The 22,135-nt window shown below is 39.3% G+C and overlaps 1 protein-coding gene across 9 annotated transcripts in view; it reads right to left on the bottom strand.

The window, feature by feature from the left end:
• LOC148019603 (protein NRT1/ PTR FAMILY 8.3-like) overlaps positions 1-22,135 on the bottom strand; it is a 124,395-nt gene that overhangs the window by 43,125 nt on the left and 59,135 nt on the right. Inside the window, exon 7 of one of the 9 annotated variants that reach the window (XM_087699698.1) lies at positions 25-172. The exons of the other annotated variants lie outside the window; for them this stretch is intronic. Coding sequence (XP_087555824.1) covers positions 114-172 — 59 coding nt within the window. The 3' untranslated portion in view covers positions 25-113. Of the gene's footprint in view, positions 1-24; positions 173-22,135 lie in introns of those variants that run through there. 9 annotated transcript variants of the gene reach the window in all.

Raw genomic sequence — 22,135 nt, 5'->3', positions numbered from 1 at the left:
CTTATTGATCACTAAGGCAACCATTCTGTAGCCCTGCCATAAGAAGCAGCAGTTGTAAATGCAGCCGAATAAGCCTAGCGCCAGCAGGTAGCCTGAACAACATGGGTCTTCAGCTATGCTTTGTCCCCTCTTACAGCTGATCCAATTGAGCTCACAGCTGGTATGTCTGAACCTGTTCTTGAAATGAAAGTCGGCCTTTCAGAAACAGTCTCAGTGTCTGATTGTCTACAGAAGATTATTACTCAATTTCCAAGCTTGCAGCAAATCCAAATGATTCTAGATGCTTGAAGCAGCTGTCTCATCAAGCAAATGCAGTCGTTGCATACTCTGCTAAGGTCCTTTCAACCACTGTAGATGAACTGCTCCTTTGATATTCTGCAGCACACCAGGTGCACCTTCTGTGTTGGCATTGGCAGCACGACCTTTGAATGATAAGTTACGGTCTCTTTTCCTTAGAGGAAGAAAGCGAAGTGATCTTGATACTAAGCCTTCCGATGAATGCATTCTGCGGAACCTTTCATAGTCCCGTTAAAGGCCAAGGAGCGTGCACTCCTATAGAATAGTGGAGAGGAAGATGAATTGAGCTTCTTTATCATACTAGATTTGCAGAATCGGCTGTTTGCAGCAAGCAGGAAGATCATAAGGAAGGACGCCGTGGAGTGAGAAGCACGCTGTATGCCTGCCATGTCTCTTGTTTGGCGCTCTTGCCTCGTGCCCTTGGGTCAGGAAGGCTGCAGCTGTTGCTTATCAGCTCTGATACCATATTAGAGTTCAGAGAGAGAGATGGACATAAGGCACAAGCTCAAAGGGTAGCAGTCATGCTCCCTATCATTCCATCTATTCAACAAAGTCAGAAGTCAACTGTATATCACACACATACACAAAGCAAGTAACCTAGTACTAACCATGGTTAAGTCAGTATGACTTAACTTTATTCAACTAAGGTAGCCCTATGAGCTTGAATCTCAACACTTGCGAGTGTCCAAGTCACCTACCATGTCTGCATCACAATATCCCTGCAAATCTAACGTACCCTTTCCATAGCAAACACATTTTCTTTGTGTGCCCTTAAGGTACCAGAAGATACATTTCACTGCTTCTCAATGTGTTTTGCCAAGATTTGACATAAACCTGCTCACAACCCCCACTGCATGAGCAATGTTAGGTTTAGTGGCAACCATAACATACATGAGTGATCCACAAGCTAAAGCATAAGGAACACCCTTCATAGATTTGGCTGCCCTATCATCTTTTGGGCAATCTGATTTGCTAGGCTTAAGATATGGTGGTAAAGGAATACCAAGTAGCTTAGCATCTACCATAGAAAAACGATCTAGTACTTTACTTATATATTTTTCTTGTGAGAGAAATAAGAGATGTTGCTCTCTATCTCTCATTACACGCATGCCCAAAATGTGTTCAACTCCACCCAGTCCTTCATGGAAGGTTTCCTATCTTTGGGCAATGGAACCAAATCCCATGTATCATTCTGATACAATGATTTCATTTCCTCCTACATAGCTAGCTCCCATTTTTTCTTTAACTCACAAGATAATGCCTCTTTATATATGAGAGGCTCACATGCATAGCTTCCACTTTTTCATTAACTCACATAATAATGCCTCTTTATATGTGAGAGGCTCACCCTCATCTATGAGTAAAATGCAGTCCAAAGAGGGATCAAACCTTTGTATAGATCTCCCGATACATGTAGACCTTCTCACCTAATAATCTGGGTTATCAAGTAATGGATCCACATCCAAAGGACTAGCAATGACCTAATTATTTGGATGTTGAACTGCATGTTCAGGTTGCTGTATACATTTTCAGGCTATTGTTATTTATTTTCAACATGTTGATTTTCTTGCCCAAGCTAATTTTCAGCATCCCTTTGCTGCACATTGTCATCTAGCTCAATGATGGTACACTGATTATCATAGCCAGCATCAAATGGAGCTAAAATTTCAGTGGACTGATGGTTGTTTAAGTGGCTAATCATGCTAAAATTTCACTTTCTTTTTGTTCAAATCACTAGATATGGCACTTTTTTAGCAGCTTTGTCTCGTTAAATATCACATCTCTACGTAGCATCTTTTTCATGCTTGAAACCCAAACTCTATAGCCCATTTCACCTTCATCTCCATAATCCATGAAGATGCCTCTGAGGAATTTCATGTCAAGCTTGGTTCTACTATCAACAAGTACATGTACATAGCATTCGCAACCAAAGACCCTTAAGTGGTCATATGAAGCAGGTTGCCAAACCAAACCTCTTCAGGGATACCACTTTCAAATACACAATATGGAGATCGGTTGCAAATATGCACTATGGTTTTAAGTGCCTCTCCCCAAAACAATTGTGAGAGATTAGCTGTGGACAACATACACGAAGCTATAAGCTCCCGTTTAATCTCATTGACATCACAAAACTTATTGAATTCTTTAGATACATACTCTTCCCCATTGTCTATTCTTATGCATTTTAATTTTAACCCCTTTTGAGTACTAACAAATGCATAAAACCTTTTAAAAGCGTTCAATGCCTCGCTTTTCTACTTAAGCAAGTAAACCCATAGCTTTCTAGAATGGTCATCAATAAAGGACACAAAATAACAAAAACCACTATGAATTTTTATTGGCATGGTGCATACATCAAAATGGACTAAATCCAAAATACGTGTCTTTCTAGAGGCTCCATGAGAGTTAAACTCTTTACATGTTTTCCCATAACACAGCTATCATAAAAGTCAAGTTTTGAGTTTCTCACATCAACTCTTCCAAGTAAAGAAAGTACTTGTAAACCCTTTTGACTCTTATATCCAAGACACTTGTGCCATAACTCCATGTGCGACTACACTTCTACTATTGCAGCAAACTTTCTAGGAAGTACCTTGCAATAATGAAGATAATATAGAGTTTTCTTTTTACCGCCTCTAGTGACTAGCATAGATCCTTTTTGTATCTTCCACATTCCACCACCAAAGGTAGTGAAGTAACCCCAATTTCTTCTTAATACCAAGTACATACCTAACATCATGAAGAATCATTTCTTGATCATTTTCAAAACCCAAGTGTATAGTACCCATTCCTTCAATATCACATGCATGATTATTTCCTAGGTAAACTTTCCCAAGTTTACCTACTGCATAAGAAGAAAAACACTTCCAAGATGGAGTTACATGAAAGAAAGCACCACTATCAACAATCCACGATTGTGACAAACCATCATGAGCAAACAACAAGGCATCTATCACATCCCTTTTAGTGATATACATGTCTTCCAATATCATAGCATGTGGATCTGAACATACAACCAACAAGTCAATTTCTTTATCTTCTTCTGTCTCCTCAATAACAACATTAGATACCACATTTGCCTTTTATGTTTCTTTAAGGATAGAGCAGTCATCCTTCTCATTCTTTTTGCCTTTTACATTAGCTTGCTTCTTGCGTTCTTGCTCATTTTTATAGTACCTGCAATTGGGCTTTTTATGCCCTTTGCATCCACACTGATAGCAAATGACATCTTGTTATTTTTTCTTACTTTTGCTGCAATTTTTTTTCTTATTTGCAACATTTAACCTCTTTTCACTTCGTCCTCTTATATTGTAGGCTTATCTATTGTTTTTCCCACTTGCCTTGCGTCTAATCTCCTCATTGAAAATAGAAGCATGCACACCATCAAATGTCAAGTTAGGTGTTGCTCATATGACACAACCAATGCTTTCCATGAATCTGGCAAAGTCATGAGCAAGAAGATAGCCCTTAGCTTAGGATCAAAATCCGGTAAGTCTACTTCTTGTAACTGACTCAAAATACCAATAAAAGCATTTAAATGCTCTGAGACAGGCTTAGACTCATCAAGCTTCAAGTTGACTAACATTCGCATGAGATGGACCTGATTGACATGAATTGTATTCTCATACGTAGCCTTAAGTTTCTCCCAAACTGCATAAGCAGATGTAAGTGCCTTGATATCAAACAATACAAGTACCAAGAGAAGCTACCCTTTTACAACATTTAATACATCCCAAGTCCAAATTTCTCCCGCTCAACAAAGTGAATCTGCTGTAATTTCATTGTCAAAGCACAAATCAGCTCAAAATGCATCGCCATTGCGAAAAGCCCAAAGTTTTTGCAATAAATCTGCCCCAATTGCATTAACGCATCATCCCGAGTGTCAAATATGGAAAATGTTGCAAAATTTTCACAAATTCTGCAAAACCCCCAAATTTCAAGGTCCAAATGTGCACAAATCACAGTGACATTGGCTCAGCTAAGTAAAATTTCACTTGCATAAAAAAAGCCCCAAAATTTCTGAAGTGTGAACAATGTCTGCAATTTCTCGGTTAAATGTCACTAATCTACATGACCAGCATCAAATCTCGAAAAAGCCCCAAATTTTCAGGCATAAATTTGCACAGATCGCAACATTGTGCTTACGCGCCCGAACACCCACCAGTGAGCGGGAGCAGACTACAGGAAAATAATTAAAAACTGTCAAAAAATGGCTCAATGTGTCGAACGATGTCATAGGATTTTATGTTTACATTGTGAAAAATGGAGATGTGGATCATGGACTGCATACTTGGTCTACAGGAGCTTCAGGACAAGTCACGGGATAGAATACAATGACTTCTAAATTTCATTTTTGCTTGGAAGTCACTAAGTTCAGCAAGTCAACTAGGTTTGAGAACGAGACATGGAATAAGACCTATTAGTGACTTAGGTAATTGAAGTGTGTCTGTTTGATAACTTTGAGCTGTGTGGGAGTGAATAGGGCCTTCAGCATGATTTGCGCCGAAATTTGCGGGCGTGGGCTGCAGGGAGAGTGCTGGACCACAGGAGGAGCCTCCAAGGCATGCAACTGAAAGTTCCACTAAAAAACGGGCAAGAGGAAGGAGGGGAAAAAAATATGTATCTGTTGTATGCATTTTGGGAGAGAGGAGAAGAGCTATGGTGCTGTCCTGAACAGGAAAGAACAGGGAATCCATGACCAGCAAGGTTTCTTCTTGTTTCATCTTCATTCATTGGGCTTTTCTTGATGCCCAAAGCTTGAATCTTGCACCCAGGATCTAGTGTACCATTTGGGGTAGCCAAAGGAGTGATTTTTCTTAGTCTATGGGCTGTTTTGGACTGATCAAAACTGTCATAAACAGGGCAGCCCACAGTCCACTCAATTTGGAAGAGCTTGCAAGTGATCTAAATGTATGTATGTATTGGATACGGTCCCTAAACAGCAGGGCAACCTTGGACATTCATTAGAGGAGCTTATGATTGAATTTTTATGCATTTTAAAGCCTTGATTGAGGAGTGGAATACTCTGTTATTGACAGGTTATTGACAGGGCTAAAGTACTTCATTGGCTTTGATAGGGATTTGTCAAAAGTAATTGATTTATGTCCTAATTGCAAAGGCTTCTACCTCTATTAGATTAAAGCTACATGTACTTTTGAGGTGGTTACCTATAACAGTCAAAGAATGACAGCAGCATGGATCATGGATAATGTCTATGGGTTATGTTATATATTTGTGTATGAGCTGGGCTATTGTCTCAGTGTGTCTTGGGCTTCAATTCTCCCTTGTTTAGATGTATTTAGTTATGAGCTATGATTATGAGCTGTTGTCTTTCATGAATGACAGGATGCTGAAATAAATTGACTAGATTCACCTCTATCAATTTTCTTCTACATCACCTATTTCTTTAAACCCCTTTTCTTTTGTCTACTCTCCCTGAATCTCCCTTCACCCTACTGTCTCTTACCCCGTGGTAGACTTTCGACCCCAAATGCTCTCGCAAAGGTGAGCCCGATGTTAAAGTCAACAACAGGTGTGGAAAGATGGAATTCTGCAAGTTCAAGTGGTGGTGATGCTTTAAAACAAATGATTACTTTGTTGCAGCAGCAACAACAATAAGATCAAATGTTACAACAGTAGATGCAAGTATCCAAAAGATGTTGTTTCATGGGGTACCACAATATGCATGGAGTCGGTATTTCTTCCGTTTGGCCATGCATGCATTACATGATCGGATTAATGAGCTACATAGAAGAGATGCTAACTGGATACCTTTCAAGAAAGCTTTGAGAGAAGAGTTTTTTTTTAAGATGTAGGCTTGGTAACTAAAAAAACATTTATAGATTGGATTGAAAAGCCCAATAAAGGCTTGACTGCTACAGCTTTGCTTCATTCGGTATGTGCAGTTGGATGTGGATGAGCAGCAATCATTGGAGAGTCAAAAAATTGATTTGTTTCTGAAGGCTGCAGATCTTGTTTTGCAAGAAAAACTGACTGAACATTTAGAAGATGCCTCTTTTGAAACGGGGCTGAAATCTGATTGGGTTAATGTAACTGAGACAATGCATATATTGGAAAAGAGAGATTGGATGAAATTAAGATGGGGTACAGGTACTACATATGTCAGTGCTCAGAAGGGGGCTGAAATTACAACCAAGGGGCCTATGTCTATGGCTGAACAACCGGCTATACTTGTTGGACCGGCTCTTAAAGTTAATGCTGTGGATGAATTAATCAAAGACATGCGTGATTTGAGGCTGAATTTGACAAGAATCAATGCAAAGGTCGAAAAGTTGGATGTTAAAGTAGAAGAGAAGAATCGGCCAACAGCCCAAAGGCCGTATAAAAAAGGATACAAGAGGAGATGCATTTGGTGCAATAGTTTACAACATGAAAAGTGAGACTGTACAGCTTACCGTGAAGCGGAAGCAAAAAGGTTAGTCTTTTGGAAAGATAGCAAAATACATGCAACAGAAACTAGACTTCCAATAGAGTCAAATTTTGGAATGGTAGTATGCAGAGAAGGTTGGAAGAGATGGCAGCAAGAACAACATTTGTGACCATAGATGCAACCACATATGGATTGAGAATTGAAAGGGCTGATGAAGCTCGTAAAGGAGGCATGGCTAAAGCAAAATCTCGCATTCGGATGCAAGCATTAGATTGCATGGAAAAGAGCAAAATGGCAAAGTCTGAATTGGCTGATGCAAGTCAAAGTATATAAGGAAGAACAGGATGGAGTATACCAGTGGATTCATTTTCAACCTATGCTTATTTGGCTGAGATTCATAATCAAGAAGCTCATATGGAAGAAAAGAGAAGAAGAGATGAGGACACTATTGGTCCTTCCTCTTTAGGCCTATCTAAACGCATAACACGAAGTAAAATAGAGCAGCAAAAAGAGGTTGAAAAAGTCATACCTGAGCATGTTATGAATAATGCATCTCAAGAGAAGAAACAAGAAGGGGAAAAAAGGGGCAAGCAACCCGGTTACAAGTTACAATCGGATCTTGAGACTGCTACAAACCTGAAAAAAGTCTTGGAGAATGCATACTTCGCAGTAGAGTGGAATTCACACTTGGCGAAGTTCTTGGAATCGCGAAGCGTGAATTTCATAATGCAATCATTGATATGGTGAAACAAAAAAGAGAGTTTGATGGTGAAGTTTTGCAAGCATTGATGTAGATTAACAAAAACATAGAGAAACAACTTCAGAGAGAGTATGATGATGCATGTAATGTTGTTTTGGAGCACATTGATGTTGAAAACCGGCTAAATGGAAATGTAGACAGTAAGCTTGTGGTTAAAATTGGTCTTATGGGCAGCAGTAAGCATAGAGAGAAGGCTATGTATAATGGGGATATCCATCAACAAGTACATGAAGAAGAAGATGCTCATTTTATTCCAAGCAGTCATTATTCACGAACGCATTGGGCTCGTGCTACAACAGAGACGGTTGTTAAAGTGGGAAAAAGAGAGACGCCTTGTATAGCTCTCTTGAATCATGGTTCTGAAATCAATGTTATGGCCTGCATTTTGTATGAGAATGGAGGTTGGCCGATTGATGTAGATCTGGGATGATGCATGCGGGCAGCCAACAATTCATCAAGGGATCTTTATACAGCTTGTCCGAATGTACCCGTGACTATTGGAGATGTTAAGGATGAATATCATTTTTTTTGTGCAGGATTCATGTAGTTATCTGGTGATTTTGGGACAGCTCTATATTTCAGAATCAAGATTGGAAACAAAAGCCTTAGATAATGGTTCATATGCTCGGATACGAAGTAAAGACAATACAAAGGCGGCACAATTTCTCACTGTGTGTGAATCATCCCCATAATCGGGATAGGCTGCGAGATAATCCTATGCCACCTAATGCATAAGAGTTTAAGGATTTTTAGATAACACTGCTATGAGCCCTTTCTTGATGATGTGCCGATAAAAGGATATGATCTCCATGAGAAGAGTGAAGAGCTAAATAAGCAGGGATGTAGAAGATTTGTGGCTGATCATATTGCTGCTTGTGATAGGATTTTGAGCCGTCTTGAAAAAGTGCATTTGACTCTGTTAAGAGAAAAGTCGGTTTTTGGAGTGGAGGAAATATTGGTTGTTGGGCACATGTGTGGACCATATGGAAAAAAACCCTCACCAATGAAAATTGATGCCATAAGCGGGATGCAGGAGACATGTTCGAATGTATCCGAGGTGAGAAGATTTTTGGGTGCATATGTCTTTTACTTGATATGGATTCTGCATTTTGCTCATATGGCTGAGAGTTTATATCAACTCTTGAGAAAATGACAAAATTTTTGGTGTGGTAAACAGCATACGAAGGCAGTTTAAAAGTTAAAGAGCTGATTGATTTCAGCTCCAACACTAAAGAGAGCAAATTATGAGAATGGGCAACCTATCATTCTCACCGTGGATACAAGTCCAATTGGCATTGGTTGAGCAGTGGGTCAAGATGATGTTGATGGAAATAGGTATGCCATTCAATTTGGAGCAAAGGTCCTCAATGATCCAGCAACAACGGCATTCTCAAGTCAAAAGAGAGCTTTGGAGTGTAGTAACAACCCTTAGGTATAATAGGCAATATTTTATGGGAGCTCATGTAGTGGTAGAGACTGATTGTCTATCTCTATTGGGCATGATAGTAAATTGCTCAACTCCTAATATTGCCATGTTACGGTGGATTGCATATATAAAGTCCCTTAACCCTGATTTTCAGCATATTGCAGGTAGAGATTGCATGTAGAAAAAACCCTGTGGCTAACATGCTTTCATATGCATAGTTGGAAGATGAAGAGGAGTTGATGGAAAATGAAAAGGACGACATGATAGGTGCTGAAAATGACTTTATGACAACAGGGAATGAGTATGTAGTTATTGTTACTTTAGATACAGATCTGAAAATAACAAGTACAGCTATCATAAATGCAGGTACAACTGTCATAACAAAAAATACAGCAAGTGCAATTGTTGAAACAAGGGTTTCAGCAGTAAGAAATGAGCTTTCAGCCATGAAGAAGAGATGGGCAACAGAGAAAAAGCATCAACAGTATTATCCTTCAATGAGACCACAATTTTTAAAGAGTTGTATGAGGATGATTGGCTGAAAATAGGCCAATATCTCGGCCTCATGACAAAGAAGGCTGAGTGGTTTAAAACTGAATTCAAACGGATTAAAAGAAAAGCTTATGGGTTTTTCTTGAAAGATGGATATTTATGGAAGCATGCAAAGAAAAAGAGAGGAACTTCAATGAGTGTGTTGGGAGATAGGGCTTCTCAACGATAGGTAATGCAAGAGTTTCATAAAAGCTTATGGGCTGGATATAGAGGAGTTTGGGGCACATTTGCCAAGATCAAAGAGAAGTATTGGTGGCAGAACATGTATAAAGATGTGGAGCATTATGTGGAATCATGCAGTGTTTGTTAGATGTATTCCATGGTAAAGCATAGGGATGGGTTGCAACCGACTTATCCATTGTCTATACATTACAAATGGGTAGTTGATTTGGTTACCATGCATACAAGATTATGGAATATGAGATATCTTGTGCTTGCACGAGAAGACTTGACAAATCAAGTGGAAGGTCGAGCTATTAATACAAAGACTACTCAAACAATTTGCAGGTTTTTATTGGAAGAAATCTTTTGCAAGTATGGTTGTGTTGGTAAAGTGGTTGTTGATAGAGGAGAATTGGATGCAGATGAGACTCGTGACTTCTTTTCACCATTGGGTATCAAGCTGGCTTTAACTTCAACCTATAATTCTGAAGAAAATGGCAAAAGTGAAAGGGGTCATCAACCTATCATTAAGGCATTAGCAAAGTCATACAAGGATGGGATGAAAGAGTGGCCAAGAATGTTACTCTTTGCTTTATGGGCTGATAGGACCACTCATAGTGCACTTACAGGATATATGCCTGTTGAATTAATGTATAGACAATCATGCCTATTGAGGAAACTATTGCTACTTGGAGTGTGCTACAATGGGAAGAGGGTTTGCATAGAGAAGAGTTGCTGGTCCTACGCGTAAGACAGTTAAAAAGAAGGCCTAAAGACATTGAGACAGCCATGAAAAAGCTGAAGACTGCAAGGATCAAGAACAAGAAGAGGTTTGACAAGCGACGTAGACTTCGACCACTAGCTATACAAGAAGGAGACTGGGTGTTGGTTTATGACAGCAGTTTGGAAAATCATCATAGTGCCAATCAAAAGAGGGCAAAGCAGTGGTTTGGTCCACATGTGGTAAGGTTTGTTTTTTACAATGCTACCTATGCATTCAATGAGATGGATGAGACAGCTCTAAGGATTCCAATGGCTGGAAAACGTATCAAGCTCTTTAAACGTAGGGAGTCTTCAGCATATGAGTTGTATGAGTTGGATACTAAGCATAAACATAAGAATATGGATGAAGAAGAGGTAGAAGAAGAAGACATTGACATGGCAGAGGAACCTTCTTCTGACACTGCAGATCCATAAGACTTTGGCACATGCCAGAGGATGTGCACGTTAGGAGGGGGTGGATGTCATGGGATTTTATGTTCACATTGTGAAAAATGGAGATGTTGTGGATCATGAACGACTGCATACTTGGTCTACAGGAGCTTCAAGACAAGTCACAGGATAGAATGCAATGTCTCCTTAAGTTCATTTTTGCTTGGAAGTCACTAAGTTCAGCAAGTCAACTAGGTTTGAGAACGGGATATGGAATAAGACCTCTTAGTGACTTAGGTAATTGAAGTGTGTTTGTTTGATAACTTTGAGCTGTGTGGGAGTGAACAGGGCCTTCAGCATGATTTGTGCCGAAATTTGCGGGCGTGGGCTGCAGGGAGAGTACTGGACCACAGGAGGAGACTCCAAGGCATGCAACTGAAAGTTCCACTAAAAAACGGGCAAGAGGAAGGAGGGAAAAAAATATGTATCTGTTGTATGCATTTTGGGAGAGAGGAGAAGAGCTATGGTGCTGTCCTGAACAGGAAAGAACAGGGAATCCATGACCAACAAGGTTTCTTCTTGTTTCATTTTCATTCGCTGAGCTTTTCTTGATACCCAAAGCTTGAATCTTGCACCCAGAATCTAATGTACCATTTGGGGTAGCCAAAGGAGTGATTTTTCTTGGTCTATGGGCTGTTTTGGACTGATCAAAACTGTCATAAACAGGGCAGCCCACAGTCCACTCAATTTGGAAGAGCTTGCAAGTGATCTAAATGCATGTATGTATTGGATACGGTCCCTAAACAGCAGGGAAACCTTGAACATTTATTAGAGGAGCTTATGATTGGATTTGTATGCATTTTAAAGCCTTAATTGAGGGCTGGAATACTTTGTTATTGACAGGGCTAAAGTACTTCATTGGCTTTGATAGGGATTTGTCAGAAATAATTGATTTATGTCCTAATTGCAAAGGCTTTTACCTCTATTAGATTGAAGCTACATGTACTTTTGAGGTGGATACTTATAATAGTCAATGAATGATAGCAGCATGGATCATGGATTATGTTTATGGGTTATGTTATGTATTTGTATATGAGCTGGGCTATTGTCTCAACGTGTCTTGGGCTTCGATTCTCCCTTGCTTGGATGTATTCAGTTATGAGCTATGATTATGAGCTATTGTCTTCCATAAATGACAGGATGCTGAAATAAATTGACTGGATTCGCCTCTACCAATTTTCTTCTACATCTCCTATTTCTTTAAGCCCCTTCTCTTTCGTCTACTCCTCTCCCTGAACCTCCCTTCACCCTACTGTCTCTTATCCGCGTGGTAGACTCTTGACCCCAAACGCTCCAACAATGGTCATCCGTTGACCTGTCGACTACCTTCGTGTCGCCGTTATCGCTCGTTGACTGCTAGCACTATGCCACTAGTCGCCACCTATTGAAATGTGATATCCGTTGATTTTCATCGCCTACGTCTACTACCGACAGCCTATCAGACCTGCCACGCCTACCTGTTGCCTACAAAAACACGGCCTGCACTTCACGCTAGCTGCTGTCTAGTCAAACTGACCACCGGCTGATCTGGACTACCTGTTGGCTCACTCTCACACATAGAGACTGACCGCATGGTTCTCGGGAAGCGCATATGCTCTTGCCAAAGCTCTAATACCAATTTGAAGGGTGTTAGAGGAAGTATTCAAGTAGTGTGTGCATCAAACGAGGTGTATTTAGAAGTAGAGAGTATGCAAAGAGAGTGGAGATTCAAGAGATGGGTGTGTACCAATGCGGTACACACAAAGAATAGAAGAATGTATTTATACTTAGGGTACAGTACACTTACAATCGCAAGGGTGTGTTCACATGTATAAGTAAATATATACACGGGAGTAGCAAAAGGACTTTTACGTCCAACACCAATATGGTATTGTCAATATGTGTGTGTGTGTGTGTGTGTGTGGCTTAGACTTATAGATTTGGATGGTGTTAGGAAAGTTGCCTCCATATGACATTAGAACATGGTGGCAAGCAATGGTGATAGATCACATAGGAAAGAGGATATTTATGTATCTAAAAGTCAAGCATTGAAAAGTCTCATTTCTAACCATGACTTTGGTTGATGTTGTGGCAATGTGGAGAAGCTACATGCTATCACTTGGTGCAATAAGCACCTCGCTTATGTTTCATGATGGGTAAGCCCTTCTATGAGAGCTAAAGTTTTAACAAAAGTCTCTTATTCAAAATTGTCACCTATTCAATTGAAGTTTTCTAGCTTATCTCCTACCTTTAGAAAGTCAAGTGATTTCCCCTCTCAAAGTAAATGAGTCACATTTAACTTATGTGACACTGAAAGAAAATGTTGAAAGGAATGTTGCATGACTCTTAATGCCATTATTAATTAGGATCCTCAAATAATAGTATTGTCAAATTTTGTAAGTCATATGAAAAAGAAAATGTTTAAAAAACTATTATTCTTGTTTTCCCATGCTACTAAATGTCCAAATACTTTGCCTACTACTTTGGATGATGTTCCCCATGATGATACTATTCTTTGTTATCATAAGAGATTCAAATTTATCTAGAGCAGGAGGATGAGTAACCCAAGTTCACATCTCCCAAGGTCTTTTCAAATTCTATCATTGAATTAATATCAATGATTGCCTCTCCTTTGTATTATTAACTATAATCCCTGGCTGGAAAATACGAGATAGCATCGACCATGTCATTGATCACAAACGACATAGATACGGCAGGTCTATTGCTAAGGTGTTTTGCAAGTTTCTGTCTTATATTGTTGATTCATCTACTCTAGTTAATGAAGGATAAAAAGACTGTATACCTAAATATTTAGAGCATCTTCCTTAACTAGTTAGCCTTGAGAGAGATGCAATCTCAGATATATCTATCAAAAACTAGAGCTGCAGCAAGTTATTACAGCAATGAAGAAAAAAAGGCTCATGTATTGATGGTTTCCTTTGTTGAGTTCTTTCAAAGGTTTGGGATGAAATAAGATGTGGTTCAATTAGCAATTGTCATTCTAAAGTCATAAAATTTATGCCTAAGAATTCAAAGAGACAGACTTGCAAGAGTGGAGGCATAGTACAATATTGTTAGGATCATGTATGGAGTTGGAAAACCTTAACTTTGAGGATAAAGTGTAACTTCTCATGCTAAATTAACAATTGTTTTATATCCATGTTCAAAAAACGCATGTGTGAATCCTGAACATGCTTATGTCAAATTATTTTATGTCCCTGGTTGAAAAACACACGTGAGACTCTTGAGCATGTGAATGTTAATTTATTGTGCTCTTCAATAAAGCAGGAATCATGTTTTGACAAACATGGACTTTGATAAGGCACATGACCTAATGAGGTAGGCCTTCATTCTACTGGTGCTTATCAAGATGGGATTTATGTTTCTTTATATAACCTAGATACTACCATGTTCAACACTTTGGCTAGAATTTGTAAGGGATTCCTTTCTTTTGAGATGCTCTTTGGCCCCTCTTTTACTTATAGTAGTATTTAGTCCCCTTTTGAACAAGATAGGGTATAGAGAGGGTATATTGCTATATGGAAATCTTAAAGGGGGAAGGTCCCTCTTCCTAATGGGATGTTCTTTATCATCTCTATGTTCATTGACAATAATGCTAATATTGAGGATTACGATGGGAAGCATCAACTTTCTCCTCCTACATCTTTGCAAGGAGTTTGGCAACATTTCAAATTTGAAGGTTGATGATCTAGAGCAAACAAGTGCTCAAACTTATCAATGAGGACAATGCATGCCTAGGTTTAACCTCAAAGACATTGGACCATGGAAATTGCTAGGATCTCTTGGATACTCCCTTGGTTTTCGTTTGACAATGCAACAAAGTCTCATGTGTCTTACAAATAAAATAAAGAGTTCATGGAAATGTTGGAAAGGCATGTTCCTCAATAATATAAATAAACTAGTAATGCTCAAGTAAGTTTTGCAATTTGACATGGTGTTTATTGCTTGTATTTGCATGACAACAAGTTATTAGCTTTATGAAAGTTGGAAAGCTTGGGGTTCCAAATGTACATAGCATGACCCTAAAATTCAACTCGAAGTGCCATGTAACTTAAGCCTCGACTTAACTAAGGTGGTTGCCCTAGATAAAAGTAGGTATAGTGTCTTCAATGCTAAAGCATACAACCACAAGCAAAAGGAAGAAAGTTGGAGAGAAAGAGGTGTAGGGGCTAGTGCTTCAAAAGCCTCTAAGTAAAGAGGCCCTTGTGGATTGAGGCAGCTGCCCTCAAGAGTAAGCTAGAGAGGAGACCACATTCTCTCCATGGCCAACACTACCACATTGAATGGAGAGACCCAATAAAGAGGTTTCTAGAATATGAACGTAGCAAGACACAACTATTCAGACGAGGTGGCCATTGAGGGTTGTAGGTAGGCTTAGTGTGGAATGCGTGCTTTGAGAGAAAGAAGACAGGGCGAAGCAAGATACTTGCTAGCATGAGGTAAGAGGAGGCATACATGTTATGTGCCTACTTTGATCAAGTTTCCCCTACTTGGCAAGCACCCGCAACTTTCTCGAAGGATGCATGATAAAGGTCTTAGGAAGTGGCATGATATGTGGGATGTTGGAATACTTGATTAGCTAGAACTTAGTCTTGTGGGTTGGATTTGTAAAAACTTTAAAACTTGAAAGTCTATTCGCTGAGATAAGGTCTTGTATTTAAGCTTTGTATGAACTGTCTACTCTTGTAGTACTTCGTAGTAAGAACCACATTATTTAAACAATAAGGAAGTTGATCATGGCTTTCCAAACAAAAAATTTGGCCTTTACCTCATGAATTATCATGAGATAGAAAAACTACTTACCCTTGAATAGGTTTTTTATGACGAACCCTTGAATGCACATGTTGTCTACTTTCTTTTAGGCAAGTACAAGTACAAGGCAAGTGTTTAGCTTGACGAACATTAATTGTTGTCAAAGAAGGAAAGGCTAACACATGCCATCTTTCCCAAGTTCCAACCTGCATGCATACAGGGGAAGCAGCTCAGAGGAGAGAGGACGATGGCATGACCGCGATGCTAGGACATGGTGGACCGAAAGAACGGATAGACTACAAACAAGCACTAAAAAACACAAAGGTTGATATGAGAGTAGTCAAGAAATAGCTCGTCATCGATAAATCTACTATAATGAAGCAGGAAAGGCAGCTATTCTACAAACTGGCAAGGAGGTACATAGAGCCATGGTTGCTTTGTCGCTTAACAAGGTCGAACAAAGGTATGCTGACATGGTGTCTACTAGAATGTTTTTCTATTTTATGGGCTGCCCTCTAACTGATGAGGAATTCTTCCACTAGTTCGACAATACCTATCACAGCAAAGCATCCCCGATAAAATACTGGTTTGTGGGAAAGGCTTCTTTATGGTGCTGATTGGTTCTCGCACAGAGCATGACTGGATATTGGCTTTTGTTGTTGGCCATAGAGGCAATCTTGTGCACACTCTACCTTGGTGCTCCTCTTTCTCGCTAGGAGTTTTACAACAAGAGTGCCCTATATGGGTCACATTTGTTGACCTCCCAATGTGGTTGGACGAAGAAGTTGACAAGTTGGCACAGGCACTCAACAAGGTCCTATATAAAGCAACAGCCACCACCCTCTCTAACAAGCTTAAGCCAAAATACAAAGCTTGTGTCTTGTGGGATCACAAAAGTGAGTCCCCCAGAGTTTTTGGAAATCCAAGATTTGAAAGGCTTCAAAGTTGTGATGGAGGTCCGATTCATCCCTTTCCTTGATGCCTACTATCAATGTTAAGAAAATGGCCACTTCACAAGAGATTTCCCTAGGAAGATGCAAGCACAAATCACTGAGGGGAGTGCTGACCCTCAGAGACAAAAGGAAGTTCCTTCTGACTCAACTCCAAAGGGTTTACAAGCATTAACTAAAACAAAGGAAAAGGATGATAAAAGGCAGACAGACACAAGAGTCGGCAATGCAACCAGTCACTACCAAAGCCAACCAAACAAATAAAAGGGAGAACAACCTGACCAACAAGGCTGAGACAGCTGCAAAGAAGACAATCCCACAAAAAGAGAATCTCCCCCCCAAAGGAGGATGAACTAATAGTAAGAGTTAGAAGAAGCAACAGAAGGTGTCGACTAAAAAACTTCCTCACCCTCCTCTTGTTGATCGCAACATGTATGTGGGTATTGAAGGGGTTGGAGGTCTCAACATTGATGTGGATGAATAGTGTATCAGTACGCATGTAAATTGGCAAGGCAACATTTCTCTCATGAAATGTCATGGGGTTAGCCTCTGACACTAGGCAAAGAGCTTGCTACAGATAAATTAGAATACACAAGCCATCAGCCTTAGTGTTACAAGAATTAAGATGGATGAAAGTGACTTGAGAACTTTCTCACCACCTAATTATCAAATCACTATACATTGGGGAGAAAAGCATCTCTATCTACGCTACCCTATATTTACTTCACACACCTAACCACACACCTGTACACTATAAGTAGTGGGTGCCCATTACTATCACTTTATTCTTTATTCTTTCAGTGACTATTGAATAAGGAAAGACTCATCACACATTGTAACTATAGGAATTCCCATATCTTGTGTCTCTCTCTCTTACTCTCTTGCTCCATCTTCCATAGCTCACATCTCTCTTGCTTTCGCTTGCTCATGCTTCTACTTAGGCTTTTCTCTTCAACTAATATCAAAGAGCGGCTTGGAAAGGCCAACCAAGATTGGGGTGGGCATTTGAGAACCTTATTCATCCTTTGCTTCAGTCCGGATTCAAAGCTTCAACTCAAGGTTTCATGGTAGTCTTTGTTTCTTTCTCCCAAGGTATGCATCAAGTCTTTCCTTCTCTCGACTTGTTTCAACTTGCTTCCCACTTGTTGAAAAGCTTCCCAAGGCTTAGCTGAGTGTTTATTGAGTCGAGGAGCAGTCATTCTATCCATTTTGAGTGGATACAAAGCATGTTGTAGAAGTCGTAGATAGCTATGATAGCTTGACAGCACTTTCGTATTTTGGCCATAACTTTTGCATACAATATCAGATTTAGGTGTTATGTAGCTAGAAATGAAGAGCGCAACGAGAGCTACGAATTTGGGTCTATGTAGTTTTCAGTTCTCTATTTCACACAAAACAAAATAGTTCTCGTTTAGACAAAAAAAAAAGTGAGCTCTATTATGCATATTTAATGTCTTAGTGAGGCTATTTTGATGCCCAGATATTATGATTATGCTTTGGGATGCTACTTGGATTATTTAGAGCTTGATTAGCTCAATTTTACAAAGATTCATTGGTGTAATAATAGTTTGCCTAGCAAGCTATGAGTAGTAGCTTTATGCACTTGAAGTCTACATGCTCTATGGATATACCACTTGGATGTCTTGATGCTTAGCAATAATGCTATGCCTATGGAATGCTTTAGGCTTCAATTTTGAGCCACATTTGATGACTTGGAGCTTTGACTACATGCTTCAATTGCTATAGTGAATCACTTATATACAAACTTGAAGATTTATTGAGATTTTATGCTCCCAGCTATACGCTTGATATATCTTGGATTCCAAATGGTCATGTACTTGATGTCTTGAACTTGCATTGCTCATTTGGCATGCAGATTTTCTTCAACGGGAGCTACTTGCTATTGGCATTAGAGCTTTGGATTATTTACGCAATTGAGCTTGATCTCTTGAGACAATGAGACTCTGGACTTATGTACATACTCATTGGATGCAGTTACTCTACTAGTGGGCTAATTTGATTCCATATGCTTTGGACGTCGACCCTTACCTTTGTTAGCAGTTTGTCAATGATATATATGCTTATGGGATGTATGATTTACTGATACTTTGAGTTCGTGTCAATGCCAGTGGTCTATGCTTAGTCACTGCTAGTTGCATTCTTTGTATCCCAATTGCTACTTGGATATCCTTGGTAATGGGAGCTTTCTTTCTTGGCTTTTTCCCATAGTTGGATTAACATAAATTGCTGTCTTTATTTCAGCATTGCCGTAATTACAATTTTCAACATTGTCTTGGAGAGCATACATTGTAATTTGGCAATCTATTACTTGCAGTTAGTAGACAGCTCTATACTTTGGTATTTTCTTCTATTTTTCCATTGTTTTGGCTGAATTTTGGGGGCTGATTTACAGTCATTTACACCAATCCATTCTCTTGGGTTTTGCATTCACATACTGCCATTATGGGTATGCTATTTCTTCAAATGATAGTGCTATTTGCAATATTGAAAAGTTTAATGGCACAAATTTCACCTATTGGAAGACACAAATATAGCAGATACTGATTCAAAAGTAGGTTAGGCCTTTGAAAATTAAGAGTGTAAAGTCCGAAGGCATTGCCCAAGATACTTGGGATGAGTTGAATGAGCTAGGTAAATCCACTCTTATATTATCATTGTCTAAACAACTTATTTTTAATGTTGTGGCACCTTAAGATAATACATAGCAATTATGGGAAAAGATATGCAATCTTTATGGCAAGCAAAGTCCTGCTTCATAGATATATTGGCTGAAACAGCTCATGGACCTTTGCATGAAGGAAAGAACTAGAGTGTCCACACATTTGAATGAGTTTCACTCAATTTTCAGTGAGTTGACTTCGCAAGGCATTGCATTCAAAGATAATATTCCTCCCTTGTTCTTGCTTGTGACACTTTCTGAGTCATGGGATTCTTTTTGTATTGATATGTGTACTAATATACCTAGGGCTGGTTTGAAACTCCAAGATGTTGAGTATACTTTACTCATAGAGGAGATAAACGAAAAGAATGTGGATACAGCCCATATTTCTCGTGCATTGACTATGAGAGGCAAACATGATGGTAGTAGCAATAACGACTGCCATGGTAGAGACTCACATAGATCTCAATCTCGAATGCAGACTCGTCGTAAGTCTCGTAGTCGTAAGGCCTCTCTTACACGTCATTACTATGGAAATCAAGGTCATATTCGACCACGATGCCATAAGATACGTGATGATAAGTGCAAAGAGAAAGGCAAGAGCAAAGTGTAGGAGAAGTCTAATGATCGCAGCATTGTCCCTAGTAAGTCAACATTGAAGAAATAAATTAGTGTACCCTGACTCAAATGATAATTACATATTGGTAGTTTTTTCTCTTGCTGCTAGTCAATTGGCTAATGTCTCATCCACTTTTAATCAATGTTGGCTACTTGATTCGGAAAACTTCTTTCCATGTTACCTTGCATAGAAATTGATTTCATTTCTATCACAACATGACAAAGTTTGTAAGACTAGAAAATGACTTAGCATTGGATATTGTTGGCATTGGTGATGTTAGACTGCAGTTTGCTTCAAGTAACACTTTTGTTTTGCATAATGTATGACATGCTCTAGCTTTGACCAAAAGCCTACTCTCTGTTGAATAGCTGGATGATGTAGGCTATCATGTATCTTTTGGTGATTCCACATGGAAGATTACTCGTAGGAATCTTATCATTGCTCGAGGTGGCAAGGCTGGCAACCTCTCTCCCTTTGCTTGTATCTGGGTCTATAGACCATGTTTTAGATATGGCTGTTTAATCAGTATTGGCTACTTAATTCGGAAAACTTATTTCCATGTTACCTTGCATAGGAATTGGTTTCATTTCTATCACAACATGACAGATTTCGTAAGACTAGGAAATGACTTAGCATTGGATATTATTGGCAGTGGTGATGTTAGATTGCAATTTGCTTCAAGCAACACTTTTGTTTTGCATGATGTATGACATGCTCTAGATTTGACCAAAAGTATACTCTCTGTTGGACACCTGGATGATGTAGGCTATTATGTATCTTTTGGTGATTCCACATAGAAGATTACCCGTATGAATCTTATCGTTGCTCGAGGTGCCAAGGTTGCCAACCTCTCTCTCTTGCTTGTATTTGGGTCTATAGACCATGTTTTGGCTATGGCTAACATACCATATATATCTTTATGGCTCTGTCACCTTGGGCACATGTCCTTAAAAGGAATAAAAATACTTTCTTGTTGCAGTATCTTCCGCCCTTTGACTACAAATGTTTAGATTCATGTGATCATTGTCTTTATAACAAGTAGACACGTAGTTCTCATAAGAAGTCTTGCATTATACGCATGGGTAAGCCTCTGGCTCTTGTTTATTCTAATTTCTGATGTATGTGGTCCCATACCTTGTTACTCGCTAGGTGGCGCAAAGTATTTTGTAACTTTCATTGATGATTATTCGCATAAGACTTGGGTATATCCCATCAAGCAGAAATTTGATGTATTGGCTATCTTTCAGCATTGGCTTGCTCTTGTTAAGAACTACTCTAGATATAATCTAAAATACCTAAGGTCAGATAATTGGGATGAATATATCTCTTAAGCATTTGAGAAATTTTGCGGTAAGTAGGATATTAAGCATTAGTTGACCCCTCCTTACATCCCATCCCAAAATGGTGTTGCAAAGCGCATGAATAGAACGATTTAGAAGAGAGTCCGTAGTATGCTTAGCCAAGTAGACTTACCGTAGCATTTTTGGGCTTAGGCAATTACAACTACTGTACATTTGTTTAACAGATCCTTGTGCACTGCTATTGTTTATCATATTGCAGAGGACGTATGGTTTGGAAAACCTCCCTCATATATACATCTCAAAGTCTTTGGATGTGACGCTTTCTGCCACATACCCAATGACAAGCACAATAAGCTGGATCCTAAGTCAATGAAATGCATCTTTCTTGGTTATAGGAATGCAGGTGAGATGACATATCGCCTAAGGGATCCACAAGCTCGAAAAGGTTATCCACTATCATGATGTTATTTTCCATGAGGAGAAGTTACATAAGCAGCCTGAGTAGGTAGTTGAGGTACGTAGGGTGATCTTTCAGGAGGAGCCTCTCATTACTATACAATGTGCAAATGATATTCCAATGGCCTGTGATCATAATATTGGATAGGATATATAGGCCCCAACAATCTGCCAGAGATAGACATCAACCTAATTGATTTGCACCCTCCATGGACTATGTTATGGTGACAAATTTTGGTGAGCCTTTTACTTATAAGGATGCTATACATAGAGATGATAGTCACTCTTGGGAAAGGGCCGTGCACTCAAAGTTTAATTTACTATAGAAAAACCATACATGGGATTTGGTTCCTTTGTCCAATGGGAAACATACATTGCCGTGCAAGTGGATGTACAAGTTGAAGAGTACCCTTGGATGGCCCACGCCAACATATAAGGTCACATTGGATGCAAAGGGTTTTAAGCAAGAGTATGGTGTTGACTTTGATGAGGTTTTTTCTCCTATAGTCAAGATGACTACCTACACTTGGTGTTAGTCTTTACTTAGTTAGATTTGGATCTCTATCAAATGATTGTT

The sequence above is a fragment of the Lygodium microphyllum genome, chromosome 19 (genome assembly GCF_053477565.2).
Source record: "Lygodium microphyllum isolate KBCC chromosome 19, Lygodium_microphyllum_v1.1.10, whole genome shotgun sequence".
NCBI classification, from domain to species: Eukaryota; Viridiplantae; Streptophyta; class Polypodiopsida; order Schizaeales; family Lygodiaceae; genus Lygodium; species Lygodium microphyllum.
The sequence above is the reverse complement of the archived record's forward strand: the minus strand, read 5'-3'. Positions and strand labels throughout refer to the sequence as shown.